The 22986-nt window shown below is 45.0% G+C and overlaps 1 protein-coding gene across 2 annotated transcripts in view; it reads left to right on the top strand.

The window, feature by feature from the left end:
• Window positions 1-3015: 3015 nt before the first annotated feature.
• Window positions 3016-22986, top strand: part of LOC121570062 (nectin-2) — a 75315-nt gene continuing 55344 nt past the window's right edge. Inside the window, exon 1 of one of the 2 annotated variants that reach the window (XM_041881525.2) lies at window positions 3016-3440. In XM_041881525.2, the coding sequence (XP_041737459.1) occupies window positions 3356-3440 (85 nt within the window). In that variant the 5' untranslated portion in view covers window positions 3016-3355. The remainder of the gene's footprint in view (window positions 3441-22986) is intronic. The other variant, XM_041881526.2, reaches the window with a different exon arrangement.

Below are 22986 nucleotides of genomic sequence, written 5' to 3'. Positions count from 1 at the left end.
TTCTCTGCACGCCTGTAAAACACATGGGCTTACAGATTAGCCTTAAAGCTGGGGGATAATATGGCTTTGCTATGTTGCTTTGGTGGACAATAACAAAAATGTAATGAAGTTACACCCATTTTTATGCCCTGATTTGAAACACTTTCCTCTCTGGAAAAAAAAGCTGTCATTGAAAAATGATGTCCCCCAGATAAAACGAGGGAAAATAAATGTTGTTTTTTGATTGATGGGTGCAGGGGTGACCAACCCCGACCTGGAGAGCTGATCTGGGTGTGCAAGCTTTAGTTCCAGCCCTGTTTTAACACACCTGATTGAGCTAATCAAGGTCTTTAGAATCACACATGAGTGTGGTAATTTGATTGTGATGTCTGGTCTTCATCACATAAAATAAAATGTTATTGGTCACGTTATTGCGGGTGTAGCGAAATGCTTGTGCTTCAAGCTCCGACAGTGTAGTAATATCTAACAAGTAATATCTAACAATTTCACAACATACAGTGAGGGAAAAAAGTATTTGATCCCCTGCTGATTTTGTACGTTTGCCCACTGACAAAGACATGATCAGTCTATAATTTTAATGGTAGGTTTATTTGAACAGTGAGAGACAGAATAACAACAAAAAAATCCAGAAAAACGCATGTCAAAAATGTTATAAATGTATTTGCATTTGAATGAGGGAAATAAGTATTTGACCCCTCTGCAAAACATGACTTAGTACTTGGTGGCAAAACCCTTGTTGGCACAGGTCCTAATCCAGGCACTTGTCATCTCCCGTCTGGATTACTGCAACTCGCTGTTGGCTGGGCTCCCTGCCTGTGCCATTAAACCCCTACAACTCATCCAAAATGCCGCAGCCCGTCTGGTGTTCAACCTTCCCAAGTTCTCTCACGTCACCCCGCTCCTCCGCACACTCCACTGGCTTCCAGTTGAAGCTCGCATCTGCTACAAGACCATGGTGCTTGCCTACAGGCTCTGATCAGTCCCTACACCCAAACGAGGGCATTGCGTTCATCCACCTCTGGCCTGCTGGCCCCCCTACCTCTGCGGAAGCACAGTTCCCGCTCAGCCCAGTCAAAACTGTTCGCTGCTCTGGCACCCCAATGGTGGAACAAGCTCCCTCACGACACCAGGACAGCGGAGTCACTCACCACCTTCCGGAGACACTTGAAACCCCACCTCTTTAAGGAATACCTGGGATAGGATAAAGTAATCCTTCTAACCCCCCTTACCCCCCCCCCCCAAAAAAAATAATAATATATATATACACATATTGTAAAGTGGTTATCCCACTGGCTATAAGGTGAATGCACCAATTTGTAAGTCGCTCTGGATAAGAGCGTCTGCTAAATGACATAAATGTAAATGTAAATGTAAAATTAGGAGCACTCCCTTTAAGAGTGTGCTCTTAATCTCAGCTCGTTACCTGTATAAAAGACACCTGGGAACCAGAAATCTTTCTGATTGAGAGGGGGTCAAATACTTATTTCCCTCATTAAAATGCTAATCAATTTATATCATTTTTGACATGCGTTTTTCTGGATTTTTTTGTTGTTATCTGTCTCTCACTGTTCAAATAAACCTACCATTAAAATTATAGACTGATCATTTCTTTGTCAGTGGGCAAACGTACAAAATCAGCAGGGGATCAAATACTTGTTTCCCTCACTGTATACCCAATACACACAAATCTAAGTAAGGATGAATTAAGAATATATACATATATGGACGAGCGATGTCAGAGCGGCATGGACTAAGATACAGTAGAATAGTATAGAATACAGTCTATACATATGAGATGAGTAATGCAAGATATGAAAACATTATTAAAGTGACTAAGATACTGTAGAATAGTATAGAATACAGTATATACATATGATATGAGTAATGCAAGATATGTAAACATTATTAAAGTGGCTAGTGTTCCATTTCTTAAAGTGGCCAGTGATTTCTAGTCTATGTCTATATGTGCTAGTGATGGCTGTTTAACAGTCTGATGGCCTTGAGATAGAAGCTGTTTTTCAGTCTCTCTGTCCCAGCTTTGATGCACCTGTACTAACCTCGCCTTTTGGATGATAGCAGGGTGAATAGGCAGTGGCTCAGGTGGTTGATGTCCTTGATGATCTTTTTGGCCTTCCTGTGACATCGGGTGCTGTAGGTGTCCTGGAGGGTGGGTAGTTTGCCCCCAGTAATGCGTTGGGCAGACCGCACCACCCTCTGGAGAGCCTTGCAGTTGCGTGCGGTGCAGTTGCCGTACAAGGCGGTGATACAGCCCGACAGGATGCTCTCAGTAGTTATTTGATTGTGACATCTGTGTCAATGACTTTGATTGTGACATCAATGTTAGTGGTTATTGGATTTTAACGTTTGTGCCAGTGTTTATTTGATTGCGACATCTTTGGTTATTTGATTGTGACCCTTTAGTAGGCTATGTCATGATTGTGGGACGTCAGAGCCAAACAGCAGAGGGCGCAATAATCATCAATTTGCCTCATATCCACCACCGCTGGGCTACCGTGCCTAGAATTAGATAATTGAATGGTACATGTATTACAATTTACCTAATCAGTGTAAAACATTGGAGAGGGTATACTTTCCCATAAATTAGCCTACACATTACGGGAGGATTTTTTACAATTTCTAAAACAAAACTTGAAGTTTGTAGCATCCTCCATCTAAACATGTAATTTCCAATAAAAAGACAGTAGAAAACTGAAGAGGGTACATTGATTAATAGGCTAATTTATTTTTTGTAAAATACAGGCAAGACAACTCGAGTAATGTGCTCGCGTCGAGGCTCAACACAGGTAGGTGTGCGCCCTATTAACTGTTTGTTGTCCAGTCAGTTCTAGAAATCAACAAAGTTACCGTTTTGGATAACACAATCTTTAAAAAAAAAATTTGAATTCCTAAAGATTATCTCATCCTTTTAGGGAGTTTCCAAACTTCCAGTCACACATATAATTTCATTTGAAGGAACTGTGACGTTGACTAGGGATAGTCTATGACATCACAATCAGTCACCCAGTAGGGATCTCTCCGCAGTGTGGAAGTAGTTGGTAGAGCGCAGGCAAGTCTAATCCACAAAACACCTTTTCAGCTACGGGAGAAATATATATCTGTGTGATTGTCTTGTCCGCATCGCTTGGACCAATTGGATAGGATTTGTATTCATTTTAACAGGCTCCGACAGAAGCGCAGTCAGTGAAGGACGTTTGAATTATTGACTTCTGATTAAGTTCAAACTGGTAAAGGACACGGATATCAGAGGATTTTATTGTTTTATCAACGACATAAGATTAATTTAAATCAAAATATTGGTGACACTGTGCTAAAGAAATAAAGCAGCACAGACAGCATGGCGAGAGAGGACGCTCGGAACTGGCATGACTTCACAAAAATGATCGGACTGTTCAGCGTGGTCACTTTACTGACTTTTCAAGGTAATTACATATTTCAAAAACCACCATTGAAATTCACCAGTAGCCTACGCTAATTGTTATCCTCTACTCTTAACCACGGTTTGTTTGGTTGTCACCTGCGGGGGAGGATTCAGTTTCGATCCAATCAACGTTCAAGTGGTCTTGAAATTAGTTTTTTTAACGCCAACATCTTCCTTTTCTTGCGGCCGTGAAGTAAATTTTTCATAAACAAAAAGGCTACTTGTGTCCCTAAACTAATTTCACTATACTATTTTCTGAGTGACACTCTCACTCGGTGACCCGAGTTTCGGTGTAACGTAGGCTACGCCATGTTTTTGCTACTAAGGTGTGGCTCAATTGGCAATCGAAGTATATTTTTCTCTGGTGCCAGCAGGTGCATTGTCACTTGTTGTTTTCCAAATACAACCCTAGCGCTGTTACGTGTCCTTTCCTCAGGACCACGCTTCTCCTTCAATTCCTTATGTCCCTCTGCTCCTTTTCTTTCCTCTATCCGACACGTCATCCTCGATTAGTTCCAGTTCACAACACATAAATTGGGTTCGAAATAGCTTTTAATGTAAACTGAGCCGCAACAGGGTGTAGCCTAGTTGCCACCAACAACAAAAAGGGATTGAGGCTGCAGTATCACACTTGATACCATCCTTGTAGCCTATTGTTGGGTGGCGCTACAGTATCGCACTTGATAGCCTCCTTGTGGCCTGTGAATTTAAAATAAACACCTGTGCCCAGAGCCATATATTTAAGCAATAAGGCCCGAGGGATGTGGTATATGGCCAATATACCACGGCTAAGGCGGGCTGCAGTAAAAATACCTGTAGCCAATCAGCATTCAGGACGAACCACCCAGTTTATAATTAGAGTTAAACTACCTTTGAGAATTTTGAATATTGTTCTAATTGTAAACATACAGTTGCATAGTATCGTATATATATTCCCCATATAATGTTAAAGGAAAAATCCACTCAAACTATCTTTTGGTATTTTTTCTAAATGTTTTGCATGTCAGCAGTCAAGTTTAAGATATTGGACTTTCAAGAAGCAAAGTGTCACCGGCCACATCACCATGATGATACGTTTTGCATCATATTATGTATTTTGCATCAGCATAATGATGTGGCCGGTGACACTGCTTCTTGAAAGTCCAATATCTTAAACTTTACTTCTGACATGCAAAACATTTTGGGACTGTATCAATAGTGGATTTTGAGCTAACATGGCTGCCATAGAATGTTGTAGTGTCATGTAAATGCATCATAATGCTCATTCTAGACATTCAGTTTTATAGTATTAAAATATATATTCCCCATGTAATGTCAATGCTGTTCATGTTACCAGGTGATAAAAAAATAAAAATCAATCACATGGGAGCATGAACAGCAGTGTGCAGCGTTTTTAATTTTTCATAATTTCACCTATAACTCCAGCACCTGTAAAAAAGTACCTGGTTGTATAGTAGGAAGTAGGGGTGCTGAGGGTGCTGCAGCTATATTTAACTTCTCAACTGTGCCCACTTTTGGAGTCACACTTCAAATCAAATCAAATGTTATTTGCCACATTCGCCGAATACAACAGGTGTAGACCTTACAGTAAAATGCTTACTTACAAGCCCTTAACCAACAATGCAGTGTTAAGTAAAAAATAGATCAGGACAATTTTCTACTAAAATTAAAGGGCAGCAATAAAAAAACAGTAGGGAGGCTATATACAGGGGGTACCGGTACAGAGTCAATGTGCGGGGGCACCAGTTAGTCAAGGTAATTGAGGTAATGTGTACATGTGGGTAGAGTTAAAGTGACTATGCATAGATAATAAACAGAGTAGCAGCAGCGTAAAAGAGGGGGTGGGGGGAACAATGCAAATAGTCCGGGTAGCCATGATTAGTTGTTCAGGAGTCTTATGGCTTGGGGGTGGAAGCTGTTAAGAATCCTTTTGGACCTAGACTTGGCGCTCCGGTACCGCTTGCCGTGCGGTAGCAGAGAGAACAGTCTATGACTAGGGTGGCTGAGGTCTTTGTCAATTTTTAGGGCCTTCCTCTGACACCGCCTGGTATAGAGGTCCTGGATGGCAGGAAGCTTGGCCTCAGTGATGTACTGGGCCGTACGCACTACCCTCTGTAGTGCCTTGCGGTCGTAGGCCGAGCAGTTGCCATACCAGGCGGTGATGCAACCAGTCAGGATGCTCTCGATGGTGCAGCTGTAGAATCTTTTGAGGATCTGAGGACCCATGCCAAATCTTTTCAGTCTCCTGAGGGGGAATAGGCTTTGTCGTGCCCTCTTCATGACTGTCTTGGTATGTTTGGACCATGGTAGTTTGTTGGTGATGTGGACACCAAGGAACTTGAAGCTCTCAACCTGTTCCACCACAGCCCCGTCGATGAGAATGGGGGTGTGCTCAGTCCTATTTTTTTTCCCTGTAGTCCACAATCATCTCCTTTGTCTTGACATAAAGATCAAAATATATTGGTAATGTATTTGCTGTATTCAGAAGGTTAATTTATTCTGGTGTGGTAGGCTTCGAGCTCAGGTGTGCAGATTCATTCCCTACACTTGCAGAGTGATCAGGCAAGTTGGCCCAAACAAATGTTAATCTCTATATTCATTTATTTGTGGTGGCAATTTACCCAGACCTCTTTATTTTTTCCTTTCCCATAGTCAACACTGTCTATGCGAACTTTAGTGCCACAGAAAGAGATGGTAGTAGCCTAGCAGAGGCCTACTGTGCTGCCTGCTGTAATTGATTGAAGCGTTGTTGTTCATAACACAATAATAATATAAACGGGCCCAGAAATGCATTTCCTTTTCTGATTTATTTATGGTGTGGACCTTTTCAGGCCAAATCCATTTTACAGAACATCTAGTGCACTTAGGGGAAAGGAAAACGGTGGCAAACGAAATAAAAGGTTTCTGCATATTTATCAGGGAAAACACTGGTTTAACCAGTTCAAGTGGAAACATCTCCCTCTTCACTTTACTTTACTTTACTATTTTTTTTTTACTGACAAAAAGAGCTTCTTACACGACAATGTTCTGGCCTTGTTTGTGTGTTTTCTTTGTGGGAGAATGGTTGATTAAAAATTATTTTCTATTCTCTGCTAAGCCAAGAAAATCTTGTTTATAAGGATATGAGCGGACAGAGTTTCAATAGCTTAGTAGAGGAAGGCAGGCTTAGTTCAGTTCTCATCAATTTCACTTTAATATAGTCTCATAACCCAGCTTACAGTGTAATAACAGTGAGTTTATTTTGTTGTTAAGGTAGGCTTCTATAGTATGAAAACAATCAATAAAAGACGTGTAGTAGAAAATGAAGTTATCTTGAGAGAATGTATGGCGTCCACTCTGAGCCCTAAAACGACACTGTAATACCCCCTAACGAGGTGCAGGCCAGGCCCTATGTGGGTCAGGAGGGCTTGAACCCTGTTGCCATGGTGATGTTTTATATTGAAACAGGGCTATGGGGTCAGCTGTGATTGGTTACGTCGTCTTTACGGCTGAGTAAACCGCGTTGGTGTGCGTGTGAGAGCAACTGGTGGGATGGCAGGGGAGGGAGCAGGCTACAGTCACACGCTGTTGGAAGAAGAGAGAAATGGAGAAATATCACATTAGGCCAAATTGACTTTGTGCAATGACCAGCAATGAAGACACTTGAGATCCTCTTGATGGGTCTCTTTAGCCATTTGGGAACAGGTGGCTTCTTTAGAATGATGCAGAGACAGTGTAGGCTGAGGATTGTGTTCGGAGTCAGTCCATGGATGGTTGGTAGGTCAGTTGGTTTATAGGATGGAATAAACAACTGATTCAGACCCCCCTCCCCCTGTCCTCCCCACCACCACCACCACTTGAGCTCCCTCCCTCCCTCCCTCCCTCCCCCGCCTGCCAACCCCAGTACATACAGGGGGCCTTGTTCTCTAGTCTTTTATTTTCCACCATCTTTCATGTTCCTGTCCAGCGCTTTTGTTTGAGCGACGTTAGTTATTGGTTTATTCAAACGCATTCCCTCCTCTCCCCCTCCCTCTGTCCTCAAGGCCACGCTGTTTATGGGTGTCTGAGAGGGGGAGCGAGAAGGGAGTGAGAGAGAAAGATGTGATATTCCACGGATAAAATAATGTGGAATGTGTTTTTTTTGGGAGATGGGAGAATATAATTGAAACATTCTTATCAAAATCAATGTTTCTTCCTAGATAAAAACAGCAAAAACAACACTGCAGAAATAGACTATTCTTATTTCAAATTGGAAAAGCAACCTTTTTTGAATGTGTGAACTTTTCAATGAATGTCTGTAGGCTCGAGGTGTTATTATTATGTTAATGAGGTGTCCTTGACCCTCTTCTCTAGCGCTGCAAATGCCATGGGGATTGGGAAAAGGTCAGGTGTGTGTGTGTGTTCGTTAGCCTTGCTTTGGCTGCTTTTAGTATGGATTCATCACTGGCCCTGTCACACGTGCGGGCGCACACACACACACACACACTGCAGGGCCTGTTTAGAGCGTAGATCAATAGTTGCCCTCATCACCAGTAAACCTCAGTTGATTCAGACATAAATTAGTGTTTTTAATTTACAGCCTAATGGAGACGTGAAAGTAATACTAAGTGTGTGTGCGTGGATGGGACCCAACACCCGTGCTGCCTCCATGGAATTATAATTCAATCCTCATTTTATGGCAGTTTATAACAGTTAGTCAATTAACTACGTTCCACATAGAATGAAAATACCTACAGTAAGTCAAGCCATAGAGCTTATTGATGTGTATATAATCAGTGTTCTGTGGGGAGGCAATGTTATTTTCTCTCTGTATACATATTTCCTTTAAATCAAAGACTAGGTTATTGTTGATTTAACAAACATAATTAGACAAGATGGATAGTTGTAGAAAGAGAGAGTGAGTGAAGGATAGAGGGAGATGTATAGAGAGCGAGGGAGAGGTCGGTCGATCAGCAGCAGTTCTTGTGTGTCTGAATTGTTAAGTGTTGCTATTGGACTGGGAGGCAGGAGCGATAATAGTCGACACACCACTAGCTAGCGATAAATGAGGGAGTGTAACCCGAGGCTATGCTGTGTAGGGCTGACCCATTTAGTCGACTGGTCAATTGTTTGTTAAATAGGCTGTTGGTCGACCAAGTTTTTTTTAGACGAGCAGTAGCAAATATATTACAAAAATGTATGGCGCACGAGACACCTATCTGATTCACACCTGTCTCAGTGGACTAATCCATTGTGGAGGCCGCGGGGATGGCACACCATTATCACCAGTAGTACATTTACCCTTAATTCTCATAATTTCTCATCTACAATGTTTGTTTGGTTATGGTAATTTCTGTTAATGCATTTAATGAATTATTATTATTACAGTCTTACCATTTGTCATTTTAGGAGTGGACACATTGTTTGTAGAGTGCACAACCTAGGCTATACTTGTGAGAAAAAGGTTTGGTTTATTTCATTCCATTTACGACTTGTCAATTTATTCATTGTCTTTTGTTTGGAGTGGTCCTGTCAATCTTGAGTAAGGACATGCACCTGATTGTGCATAGAATAGGCCGAGGCTACCTGGCCTGCGCGCAAATGTAGGCTTATAAATGTGCCCATTTGGGGATCTGATAGGCTACTATTTCTGATTGTCTTAACTCACCATCACTGTGTAGCTTCTCAAAGTAATTTTTTCTTCGCCTCAAACGACAAGTAAACAGTCTGTTTTTACATCCATTGAGAATGACAATAGTTTCTCAACGTAGCCTATTTGAAAAATCTTTCCAGCTCTCTCCCTTTCGATAACCACTCGGCATGAAAGGGGAAAATTATTTCATGCTCTGCTCCGGTGGAAACGTCATAAAATAGGCCTACCTGATTACTTCTTACCCCTTGCGCAAATAGTCTACAGCTGTGTCTGTCCGGAGCAAGGGCTGGACCAAGTTAATAGTTGATACAATGTTTCAAGTTCCTTGCAGACAGGCCATGCATAGCCGATGTGATTTGTAGGGTATTTATTTTTCTGCATATTTTCTACCTGCAGGCTGCAATGTTTTTATTAGTTGGTTTATTTAGGCCATATTTACATATTGCAATGGAAATAGAAGTTACTTTTAGATTTGTATCATTTTCATTTAGATATAATTTTGATTAACCACATGACATTGATTTTGAGATATGAAGACTTTATTATAAATGAAATGAAACTGTTCCATGAAATCAATGTTCCATCAAATGAAAATCATAACTGACACGCAGATCAGTAGAAATGGTACGATAACTTGGCACTCCAAATGGAAAAGGTTGCCGACCGCTGGTTTAGCCTATTACCGGCAACTTTAGGAGCCTAATGGCAGAATCTGCGAAGACCAGCAGCAGCGGGAGGATGGTCGGGATCAAGTTTTTTTTTCTTCTGGTTAGGCTGTCTTGATCTCTGGCTCCCTCTTTAGTAATTTGTGTCTTAATTTTTTATCACAGTGCTTAAAGCATCAGCTCCGTACCTTTTCCACAGTTTGTTACGTTACAGTCATATTCTAAAATGGATTAAATAGTTTTCATCAATCTACACACCCCATAATTACAAAGCAAAAACAGGTTTTTATACATTTTTGCAAATTTATAAAAAATAAACTGAAATATCACATTTACGTAAGTATTCAGACCCTTTACTCAGTACTTTGTTGAATCACCTTTTGGCAGTGATTACAGCCTCGGGTCTTCTTGGGTATGATTCTACAAGCTTGGCCCACCTGTATTTGGGGAGCTTCCCCCATTGTTCTCTGCAGATCCTCTCAAGCTCTGTCAGGTTGGATGGGGAGTGTCGCTGCACAGCTATTTTCAGGTCTCTCCAGAGATGTTAGATCAGGTTCAATTTCAGGCTCTGGCTGGGCCACTCAAGGACATTCAGAGACTTGTCCCTAAGCCACTCCTGTGTTGTCTTGGCTGTGTGCTTAGGGTCGTTGTCCTGTTGGAAGGTGAACCTTCGCCCCAGTCTGAGGTCCTGAGCGCTCTGGAGCAGGTTTTCATCAAGGATCTCTTTGTACTTTGCTCTATTCATCTTTCCCTCAATCCTGACTAGTCTCCCAGTCCCTGCCGCTGAAAAACATCCCCACAGCATGATGATGCCACCATTATGCTTCACTGTAGGGATGGTGCCAGGTTTCCTCCAGACATGACGCTTAGCATTCTGGCCAAAGAGTTCAATCTTGGTTTCATCAGACCAGACAATTTTGTTTCTCATGGTCTGCGAGTCCTTTAGGTGCCTTTCGGCAAACTCCAAGCGGGCTGTCATGTGCCTTTTACTGAGGAGTGGCTTCCATCTGGCCACTACCAGAAAGGCCTGATTGGTGGAGTGCTGCAGAGATGGTTGTCCTTCTGGAAGGTTCTCCCATCTCCACAGAGGAACTCTGGAGCTCTGTCAGAGTGACCATCGGGTTCTTGGTCACCTCCCTGACCAAGGCCCTTCTCCCCCGATTGCTCAGTTTAGCCGGGAGCGGCCAGCTCTAGGAAGAGTCAAGGTGGTTCCAAACTTCTTCCATTTTAAGAATGAGTCTCATAGCAAAGGGTCTGAATACTTATGTAAATAAAGTATGTCTGTTTTTTATTTTTAATACATTTGCATTAATTATAAACCTGTTTTCACTTTGTCATAATAGGGTGTTGTGTGTAGATTGAGGATAAAAATAAAAACATTTTAGAATAAGGCTGTAACGTGACAAAGTGGAAAAAGTCAAGGGGTCTGAATACTTTCCAAATGCACTGTAGTTGATTTGATTCAAACGGTGTGTCTATATATGAAAAAAACGGACTACTCTCGGTCGACCAAGATTTCTTTTTTGTCGGGGACAACCCTAAAGCTGTGAGTCAGATGGAACCCAACAACCTGTTGTCAGACGTGTGTGAGTGAGAGAAAGGCAGTTTGCCTGGTGGTTTCTTCAGGATGTGGTGGTGTCCTCCTCCCCCTGTCTACCACAGTCATCTGAGAACATCCTCCTTTATCTATACATATTCATTAAACTGACACGTCCTTTCAACGGATCATCTTTCAGAGGTTGTTAAATAAGTAACGATAGATGGATCATGGGCAGCTTTCCCGGAATGACTCGGTCCCCCCAAGAAACTACACACATTTTAAGTGCACCCACAGTCGTCGTCCCCCCTCTCTGCTCCCAATGCATGCTGGGAGCAAACGTGGTGGCCCACGGTGAGGTCATACAGAGATCCCCACTGGGAGTGTTTGTTTGCCTGGCAGGGATGCCAGATTGGAGGCCATCCCATCCAATCAAAGGGAGAAGAAGTAGAAATCCCCCCCCCCCTCCTCTTAAGGAATGCCAAATGCCATTAAGATGAATGGGAGTTGAAGGGTTTACAAAACATTGCTCTGCTGAGGTCACTGGGGGTCAGGTTGGATTCCAACTAGAGCAGGACACACACACACATACACACACTCAAACAAAAACTTGTCTGTAGATGTTATAAAGGCTGGATATGGTATCAATCAGCTGAAATGCTGATAAAGTGCTCCTTATCACCCATCCCTCTATCAAAAATGTCTTAGTCACAGCAACACAGAGACCCACACACTCACTCACTTCACTTTACAGTTGGAATGAAGGGGGGAGTGGAGATAGGGATGACATCATACTTTTAAATTCCTCACAGTGGCAACTTGGCACAGGGAAAAGGGGATTTGGAGGACAGAGGGAGGGAGGGAGGATCTGCTCATTTGTAATTTAGCATCATCCCTCTCTCTATGACACTTACTTTAACAGTGACAGATCTAGCTATCACTGATGGAGTTGGGCCAATTATCTCTAATCTTTCTCTCTTTTTAACATCTTCTGTCTTTCTCCTCACACTTTTCTCTCTCTCTCTCATCTCTCTCCCTCTCCATCTGTAAAATCCTCTGTGGTGCACTCAGCAGATCTGTATGGCACTAAGCACGGAGGCCCTTGACATTGTCCTAGCTACACACATGGGGACACACACACGTCTCCGTTCTCATTAGCAGTCACCTTAATGTGTCCAGATGGAGAGTGTGAGGTGGAAGGGCAGTGGTTTATGTTATTGATCCTGTATCGATCAGGGAATGATGCAGTGTCCTTATGTGTTATTGAAAAGATTTAGGTCTGGCACTGACAGCTCTGTCAAACCTGTCTGTGTGTCTGTGTCTCTCTGTGTCTGTCTCTCTGTGTCTGTCTCTCTGTGTCTGTCTCTGTCTCTCTCTCTGTGTCTCTCTCTGTGTCTCTCAGTTTGACAGTTACCACCTATTTTGCTCTCCCATTCCCTCGCTCTTTTTTCCACACCTATCTCTCTTTTCTTAGTGTGTTGTATGTTATCTGTGACGTCACAACCTGTCTCTTCCACTTCTACACCCCCTGTTGCCTTTTCTCTGCATCTCAGTACAGCTCACTTTGAGAAGGTCATGTCAAATTCACACTTATCAGCCTCTGTCTGGGCAGACAGACAGACAGACTGAGAGGAGGGAAGGGCTGGGGGAGGACATTGAATTCATTGTGACAGGACCTTGTTGCCTCTGAACTTGTTTAGGGTGACACTCCCAAGACCCAACCACATCATCACATGCTACTATGGGCTGAAGATGGTGAAGAATTTAATGTCCCAGTTATCTCTCCTTCTTCCCAAAGTGTGCACTTGTTCACTTCCCTTCACTGATTCGAAATGGAAATGACTGGTATAAGAAATATGGTGGACACTCCCTCTAGCCCATGCTTCCACCAATCCAATACTTTTAGATTTGTGGAAAGTAGTTATTTAGAGCAGGAGAGAGGAGATACCGTATTATTGGGATACAGCCAGGGAAGACTTTTAGGCAGTAAAGTGGGAGTTTATTTAGTGTGGGCCATTTGATAAGAGTGGAGCTGGAACAGAACATTCAGTTCATGTTTAAACTGTTGAAGATAAACTGAGATATTACACAGTATGTTCAGTCGTCTTCTATATCCCCACGTTCGTTTGAATCTCAGAAACATAAAGTGAAGATGGCCGTCGGCAGACTGCATTTCTGATTAGTCACAACACACTCATGCCCATAGCTATCAATCTTACCAGCTCTGTTTGGCTTGTTATGTGTGCATCCCAAATGGCTACATATATAGTGCACTCATTTTTGCCAGAGCCCTATGGGTCCTAGTCAAAAGTGCAGAATATAGGGACTAAGGTGCCATTTGAGATGTAACCTCTGTAAAATTCATAGTGTAGTTATGCAACTGCCACCCAAAGCAAACCTCATGATGACCTTGAATTTCTACAAACGACTAGCCTATCTGAATTAACACCATTTGAGATTCATTGCAGCCACCAGGACTGGTAGAAAGCAGAATAGGAGGAGACTGGAATGACAGGTTGGCCTTTTCCTCTCACTGAGTTTTGTCAACAGGGCATGCCAAAGTGTTTGTTTACTACGGCTAGTCTTGGCACTTCATCTAAATTGAATTGTGTTGAATGACCCCCCCCCCCCCCCAGACACAAACACACACACTATAGCAGGGCCTCTGATCCATCCTCCTTACACAGCCACAGTGGGGTCTCAGACTCAGTCCTATCCCTCTATCCTTCTGCCATCCCTCTAACTAATGAATCCAATCTACCTCCTGTAGCTCTATCGCGCTCTCTCTTTCTCTCTGCTTTCCTATCTTCCTTCCACCTTCTCCATGTCTCGCTCTCTTCCCTTCACACACTCTCTCTCTCCCTCTGCTCCTTTCTCTCTCTGTCTCCTCATCTCTCTCTCTCTGTCTCCTCATCTCTCTCTCTCTCTCTCTCTCTCTCTGCTCCTCTCTCTCTGCTCCTCTCTCTCTCTCTCTCTCTGCTCCTCCCTCTCTCTCTCTCTCTGCTCCTCTCTCTCTCTCTGCTCCTCTCTCTCTCTCTCTCTCTCTCTCTCTCTCTCTCTCTCTCTCTCTCTCTCTCTCTCTATCTCTCTCTCTCTCTCTCTCTGCTCCTCTCTCTCTCTCTGCTCCTCTCTCTCTCTCTCTCTCTCTCTCTCTCTCTCTCTCTCTGCTCCTCTCTCTCTCTCTCTGCTCCTCTCTCTCTCTCTCTCTCTCTCACTCTCTCTCTCTCTCTGCTCCTCTCTCTCTCTCTCTCTCTCTGCTCCTTTCTCTCTCTGTCTCCTCATCGCTCTCTCTCTAGATTTCTTCTGAGTCGCTTCTTAACTTCCTCCTCTCTGTAATTTGGTCCTCATTGATCCGTCTGTTCAGTAAGCTCCTGTCTTAGTCTGTGTCCCCCTCTCCTTCCGTCCCTCCTTCCCCTCATCCCTTCTTCCTTTGCTCTCTCTCTCTCCTTCTCTTTCCTGAGTCATCACTGCCTTGTTTCTCCTGCTGTAATTTGAATGTCTTTGGTTCCCCTCTCTGTCTCTGTCCAATTCCCTCTGTCTCTTTCACCTACATCAACCTTGAAGTTTCTCTTTAAGTCTGCCAATACAAACTACTCTCTTTTCTGCTTCTTTTCCCTCACTATTTTGTAATGGTGCCTTTCCCATCATCATGTCTCTATACTGCAGTCTCTCTCTGCATCCTAACAATGTTCCTTTTTCTCCTTCCCTCCCCCGCCCCTGTCCCAGAAGGCAGTTTTTGAAGGTTAAGTTGCTGCGACAGTGCAACAACGTTTCCCAACAATCATCTCAACCCCTTTCCCTCCTCCTCCTCCCTGCCTCCCTCCCTCACCCTGGCTGCAGAATGGCACTCGTCTATCCCTCCAACACACACAAACACTCTTTTTTCACAGAACCTCAGGCTCAATGGTGGGCTGAATCACAGATTGCCTAGGGAAGGCGAGAGGGAGCGAGAAAGAGGGAGGGAGGTGGTGTAAGGGAAAGAGAAGGAGGAAAGAGGGGAAAGGGAAACAGATGCATGGTTTTATCAGGGCTAACCTGTCCCACAGAGATGCTGTGGCCACACTCGACTCTCTGAGAACTCCTATCACGCTCATTCACACTCAGGACACAGCTGTTACAAGGGCTGTAGAGCACAATACACAGAGGTGAAGTCTAGCCAGGTCACCTCCCCTAAATGTACCATGCTTGGGTTCTACAGCAGGTTTGAGGAAGAACAGTGCCTTGCCTTGACTTGATGAGTTATTTCCAGTCAAATCAAGTTACTGTTGTACTGTGGGCCAGCCAGGGATTGGTGGGTCAATAATACACTGTTAGTGAAACAGGCCTGCCATTGTGTTCCTAGTGAAGTCCCCAGTTCCTCCCTCCCCTCCCCTAACTTTCCCAGTTTCCCCTTCTCCCTCCTTCCCCCAGGGCCACTAGAGCGTCACAGAGCAGCCTGTACCTGGGAGCCGCCAACCTCCCCTCTCCTCTACCTGGTCAGGTCACCTCCCCTCCTCCCCCTCTACCTGGTCAGCTCACCCCCCTCTACCTGGTCAGCTCACCCCCCTCTACCTGGTCAGCTCACCCCCCCTCTACCTGGTCAGCTCACCCCCCTCTACCTGGTCAGCTCACCCCCCCTCTACCTGGTCAGCTCACCCCCCACCTCCCCTCCTCCCCCTCCTTCCTGTCCAGCTCACCTCCCCCTCTACCTGGTCAGCTCACCCCCCACCTCCCCCTCCTCCCCCTCCTTCCTGTCCAGCTCACCCCCCTCTACCTGGTCAGCTCACCCCCACCTCCCCTCCTCCCCCTCCTTCCTGTCCAGCTCACCCCCTCTACCTGTCCAGCTCACCCCCCCACCTCCCCTCCTCCTCCTCTACCTGGTCAGCTCACCCCCCCACCTCCCCTCCTCCCCCTCCTTCCTGTCCAGCTCACCCCCCTCTACCTGTCCAGCTCACCCCCCACCTCCCCTCCTCCTCCTCTACCTGGTCAGCTCACCCCCCCCACCTCCCCTCCTCCCCCTCCTTCCTGGTCAGCTCACCGGTCTGTCTGTCTGTGTGAATGGACAGAGCTGCCTTTGACTATCCAGCTCCCCTGAGGAAATGGCAGTTGGAGTAACAGGTGTAGACAGTGGCTAGTTGGTGGTAGCACTACTTTGGTTTGTGTGTTTAGTTCCTGTGTCTGTGTTGGTGTATCTCCTTCATGCTAGTTGACTGGCTTTCTTAGCAACTTACGGGCTGTTGTTCAGTACACACGTGTGTGTGTGTGTGTGTGTGTGTGTGCGCGCAGAGCCAGGCATGTCACTGGGAACCCTCCTGGGTGTCCTGGCCTTGTAGGCAGCTAAGGGCAATTTCCAGATTTCTGCTTAACTTTTAAAGTCTTTAAACGAAACAATCCTCCCTCTCCTTTCTCACTCCTCCTCCCTGCGTTCACTCGCTCGCAGCTGATTCGTCCATCAGTGATTCATGAATTCAGCTCTGTCGTGCAACAGCCCCTCCAGGGCCCCTCTTGGTGTGTGTGTTCAGTTTGTGAGTGTGTGTTCATTCTGAGCGACGGGTGAGGGCTTTGGGCGTGGGAGAAAGGTAGAGCGAGAGAGAGATGGGGAGAGAGAAAGAGAGAGGGAATGTGCTGTGACACCAGCCAGCCATGATTAGAGCTGTAACACTCGCTGATTTTAAACCCAGTTGCCCCCGCTCTCTAAACGAACACAAGCGTCTTTTAATTTCTCTTGTTTTAAATATATGTCCCCAAGGCCCCACCTACCAACTTTTGCATCTCTCTCATTCTCTCTCTCGTTTTCTCATTCTCTCTCTCCTCCTTTCAACACGGAATAGCTTTATCCGCCATAGATTATTGATGTCCTCCCTAGCTATAACCCTCCTCTCTGCCATCCTCCCTTTTCCTCAGTCCTTTGGCTTTCTTCCCTGCACCAGTCCGTTCCCTTCCGCTCTCCCTCCCTCCCTTCCTCTCTTCCTCGCTATCTCTCCCCCCTCATTCCTTCCAGCTGACTCCATCTATCCCCCTAAAACCACTGTCATCTTCCTTCCTGTTCCCAGCTCAACTCTTCTTTCCTCTCGCTCTCTGTCTTCCCCTGTCTCTTGTTCTCTCTTGTTCTGTTATTTCTCTCTCCATTTCTGGCCTACTTGTCTCAGGTTGGAGTGTCCTACTTTCTCTCTGTCTGTTCCCCACTCTGCCTATATTTATTTACATGCACATGGAGGGATGGATGAATAGAGGTGTATATGGAGGGATGGATGAATAGAGGTGTATATGGAGGGATGGATGAATAGAGGTATATATGGAGGGATGGATGAATAGAGGTGTATATATGGAGGGATATATGAATAGAGGTGTATCTATGGAGGGATGGATGAATAGAGGTGTATCTATGGAGGGATGGATGAATAGAGGTGTATCTATGGAGGGATGGATGAATAGAGGTGTATCTATGGAGGGATGGATGAATAGAGGTGTATCTATGGGGGGATGGATGAATAGAGGTGTATCTATGGAGGGATGGATGAATAGAGGTGTATCTATGGGGGGATGGATGAATAGAGGTGTATCTATGGAGGGATGGATGAATAGAGGTGTATCTATGGAGGGATGGATGAATAGAGGTGTGTGTATATATGGAGGGATGGATGAATAGAGGTGTGTATATATATGGAGGGATGGATGAATAGAGGGGGTTCGGTGGCTGGCAGGATGTGAACAGACGCTGAACAGTTCTGTCAATCTAAACATGGCTAATGACTTGGCGAATGGCTTCCTGCGTTCGTTGAGTCGTTTTAGTGTTCTGTCAATGTCATCAATTAGTTACTTCCGTTTCAGTGTTCTAAGATTTAGATTTACTATTCCTCAAGTCCTCTCCTCTTAGGACTAAAGCTGATTTCAAACTAGTGCCAAATGTAACTAGAGTATGAACTGGCCTTTTATAAGGCAGAGATCTAGAGTTGGAGCTCATTCTAGAGACTGAAGCATAATAAATGCAGAAGGTGTATTCCCATCCACAGCTCCTTTCCCCTCTTCTGTACATGGTTCGTCCCCTTGTTGATGACATAATTATGCGGTGTCCAATGTGACAACCGCAGCCTAGCGACATAATGAGAACAAATTAATATTCACAGCGTGGGAAGGTGAACTAACACTACTCAGCTTGTTTGTATGTCCCAGTGATTTAATACTCAGTTAGTTGTTCATAAGGACTATCTTTGGTGATAGTCAGATTTAGTGTTGTTAGTGAATGTGAGATGACTGCCCTCTGTGCTAAATGTCTGTTCACTTAATGTACAAAACACTAGGAACACCTTCCTAATATTGAGTTGCACCCCCTTTTTCCCTCAGAACAGCCTCAATTTGTTGGGGCATGGACTCTACAAGATGTCGAAAGCGTTCCACAGGGATGCTGGCCCATGTTGACTCCAGTGCTTCCCTCAGTTGTGCCAAGTTGGCTGGATGTCATTTGGTTGGTGGGCCATTCTTGATACACACTGTTGAGAGTGGAAAAACCCAGCAACGTTCCTCTCGCTTTGATGACAAACCGGTGCACCTGGCACCTACTACCATACCCCGTTCAAAGGCACTTAAAGCTTTTGTCATCAAATCTCTCCCTCTGAATGGCAGACATACACAATCCATGTCTCAAGGCTTAAAAATCCTTCTTTAACCTGCCTCTTCCCCTTCATCTACACTGATATTGAGTGGATTTAACAAGTGACATCATAGCTTTCACCTGGTCAGTCTGTTATGTAAAGAGCAGGTGTTCCTAATGTTTTGTGTACTCAGTGTAAATGATGCGAGTCATGGTTTAGAGGAAGGGGAAGGCATTGTCCTACCATGCAGATGTAGCTGGAGTTAACCAAAACCCCCATACAATGATACATCTTCCACCATTCTCTAGATTTCAGTATGTACTGTACATTCTCTGTAGTCCGTACCACCCCATCTGAATCAGTCTCAGTGGGAGAGGAGAGGCGCAACAAGGCCTGTTGTATAATTGAATATTATAGATAGATGGATAGAGGAGATTGAAGCTGAATGCACCACCAGACCAGGACCAGGAGATGTGTTCAAAGATGGAGAGGCTTGAGCTCCATCCTCCTCCAGGCACCCAACCATCAGAACACCTAGCTAACACAACCATCAGACCACCTAGCTAACCCAACCATCAGACCACCTAGCTAACACAACCATCAGACCAGACCACCTAGCTAACACAACCATCAGACCAGACCACCTAGCTAACACAACCATCAGACCAGACCACCTAGCTAACACAACCATCAGACCACCTAGCTAACCCAACCATCAGACCAGACCACGTAGCTAGCACAACCATCAGACCTGACCACCTAGCTAGCACAACCACCAGACCACCTAGCTAACCCAACCATCAGACCAGACCACGTAGCTAGCACAACCATCAGACCTGACCACCTAGCTAACCCAACCACCAGACCACCTAGCTAACCCAACCATCAGACCAGACCACCTAGCTAACACAACCATCAGACCAGACCACCTAGGAAACCATCTGAACCATGGCTGAACGGACAGGAGAGGGAGAAAGTGAGAAGTAGGTTATTGTTCAGCACACAGAGAAATGTGCCTTGGCAGTAGCTAAAGGGGGAGAGGAGAGGGAAGAGAGGAGAAAGGGAAGCTCGTTTCAACACCATCAGTGGCGGTAATGAGACACAGGTGCAGCCTGTGGAACCAGAGAGGGGGAGGAGGGGAAGAGAGGGGGGGTGACAGGGAGTGTGAGAGAGGAAGGGGAAAGAGATGGGAGAGTGACTGAAGAGGGGCAAAGCGAGAGTGAGAGGCTGATGAGGAGAGAGAGGTGAAGATGGATGATGAGCGAGACAAAGGAAGGACACAAGCTGCACAGGAAGAGATGGAGGACAAAGGAGGTGTGAACACTGAGAAATGAGAAGTGTCTGTGTGGGAGAGAGTGTGAGCAACACACGACAAGCCAAGGGGGCCTACTGTACTGGACCTGCAGTCCTCCTCATTAGAGAGCGGTAACAGCGGTAGAACAGTCAGAGGTGATCAGCAGGAGAGAGCCGTGAGACACAGGAATTCTAACGTGTGTGTGGTGCTGGGAATTTCCAGGGACCTCACGATACGATATTATCACGATACTTAGGTGCAGATACAATATGTATTGCGATTCTCACGATTCTATATGTTTTGCGATTCGAATGTGTGATTTTTATTGTGATTCGATGTTCCAAACATATTGCTCACCATATGTCTGCTGCAGAGAGACAACGTTTTGATCAGTCATGGAAATAAAAGTGCTGAAAACAAATTGGATCCCTATTTATTTTTTAAGATGGAGAACAAGCTATGAAGAAAAAATACTGGAGTTTTGGTGCAGGTACATCCAACTAGTGCACAAATAATATTGTGACATTGTCAATACGATATAGTCATAAATTGTGTGTGTGGGAGATCAGAGGAAGTGGGAGAATGGCCTTTGTATTCAGAACAGAACTGAGTAAATATTTTGGAAGGGCCTGCTGTGTGGGGTAGATTGTTATTTGTGGCGTCGGATGAGAAAAGAGGAGGAGGAGGAGGAGAGCTGTAGAGCTCAAAGGAGTGCAGTTGTTTACCCCACTATAGAGACTAGAGAGATATGCACATAACGTCTGCTCTGTGCTGTGCTCAGGGACCCTGGAGAGATATCAACATAAACTACTCTGCTCTCTCCCTTCATTTGCTGCCAAATGACATGTGATGTAGAGCACTCACACTGCTACAGGGCTCTGGCCATAGACATGTGGTGCCCTGGTCAAAAGTAGTGCACTATAAAGGGGATAGGGTGCTATTTGGGACGCGGTCATGACTGGACAGCTAGTTCCTCTCCTAGTACTGTGTGTTCCTCAGGGTGGAATGGCCACTATAGCTCAGTACACTCAGTATTATTGTTGGAGCTGGGATGAGGCGATGAGTTTTACCTGCACTAAGATGATAAAATTAGAGGTTTGTTGGAGGTGTGGTTTAGTGGGGTTCACTTGCTAATACCACCCATGAGAACTTGAGATGGGGGACAGTAAGGACACATACAATAGGGCTGGAAATTCGCAGGGACCTCACGATAAGATATTATCACTATACTTAGGTGCCGATACGATATGTATTGCGTTTCTCCCGATTCTATATGTATTGCGATTCGATACTGTGATTTTATTGTGATTCGACGTTCCAAACATATTGCTCACCATATGTCTGCTGCAGGGGGACGAGAGAGAGCCATGACAAAATGAGTTTTGATCAGTCATGGAAATAATTTGGCTTCCTATTTAAAAAGAAGATGGAGAACAAGCTATACAAATACTGGCGTCTTGGTGCAGGTACAGCCAAATGCCTCAAAAAAATTATATGCGGTATTGTCAATACGATATCGTCAAAAATAATATCCTGATATGTAACTGTATAGATTTATCCCCCATCCCTAACACAGTGTGACCTCTTACCCCGTGGTATATATGTTTTTAGCCATTGTGTGAGGGGGAACGACAAGAGGGGTCATTCATTCATGAGAACACACAAACACACACACCCCTCTGCCCCACCCCCCCAGCCTTTCATCTTCACACTCACAGGCCTCTCTTGTTCTGTCAGTCTCACATGAGAAAGCGAGGGAAGGAAGGGAGAGGGGGGATGTGAAGGGATGAGGGAGGCAGGAAGAGAACGTGTGCTTCTAGATTCCTCTACCATTTCACAGAGTAGCCGGTTGTTGCCATGGCTTTATCTCCATCTATGCGATTTCCCTCCTCTCTCCATCTCTTTCTCCCTCTCCCCCTATGGCAGTGCTCTGTGGGGTCTGTTCCAGTCGGTCTGTTTGCTGATGACTCTGCTCTGAACAGATGTGATGCTCAGCAGCTGTTGCTCAACTCTGGAGTATCTCTCTGTGTCTCCATCTATTTGTCTCTCATTCCCCTCTAATTCTGTCGGCTAGGTTGAAAGCATAACTGGGCTGAACAGACTGACTGAATGGAGCTGGGTGTTGGAGGATTGACTGCCTGCCACATTATAGCTAGTCACATAAAGCCAATGACTACTGTTGACTATACTGTACTGTAGTATTAAGGGGCTTGTATTGGCCTGAACTAGATATTGATAGACATGTCATCACGTCAAGTGTAGTCAGCTGTAAGTGTGACGAGTTTGTGTATGGGTTCCTTTCAGTACTTGAGAAACTAATTTAAGGTTCTTTTTATTGCTCTCGCTCTCTGAAAAGGAGGAGGGGGGGTCGCGTCATTCTGAAGTCTGGAGCCCTGGGGGCATTGCCCGGGCTTAGGTGTGTGTGTGTGACTAGCTGCCACGTGTGCAATTAGTTCCTCTGACCTCTGACCTCTATGCTCATGGATGGGGCTCTGATCTGATCTGGGGTAGAAATCTGGGATCAGCGTGGCAGATCCGCTCCTAATCAACGCTGTTCCCTGGAACGCTAGGCGGGAACGACGGCTCCGGAATATCACAGGAGCTGGGATTTAACCGTCGCTCAAATCCCTTAATGGGAAACGCAACAAGCAGTCTAATTTAAAAGATGCAGAGATAAAGCTTCTACCCTTCCTGTGTGTGTGTGTGCGTGCGTGTCTGCCCCTGCCTGCGACTGTGTGTGTGTGCTACTTTGCTCATGTGGAGAACAGAGAGCATCATAACAGAGATATGGAACGCCACTTTGCCCTCGTACTCTTAGATCAGATTTCACAAGACAAGCTGGTTCCAGGTTTCCTATGACCTTCAACCT

The sequence above is a fragment of the Coregonus clupeaformis genome, chromosome 28 (genome assembly GCF_020615455.1).
Source record: "Coregonus clupeaformis isolate EN_2021a chromosome 28, ASM2061545v1, whole genome shotgun sequence".
In the NCBI taxonomy this organism is placed as follows: domain Eukaryota; kingdom Metazoa; phylum Chordata; class Actinopteri; order Salmoniformes; family Salmonidae; genus Coregonus; species Coregonus clupeaformis.
This window is presented reverse-complemented; position numbering and strand designations above follow the sequence as displayed.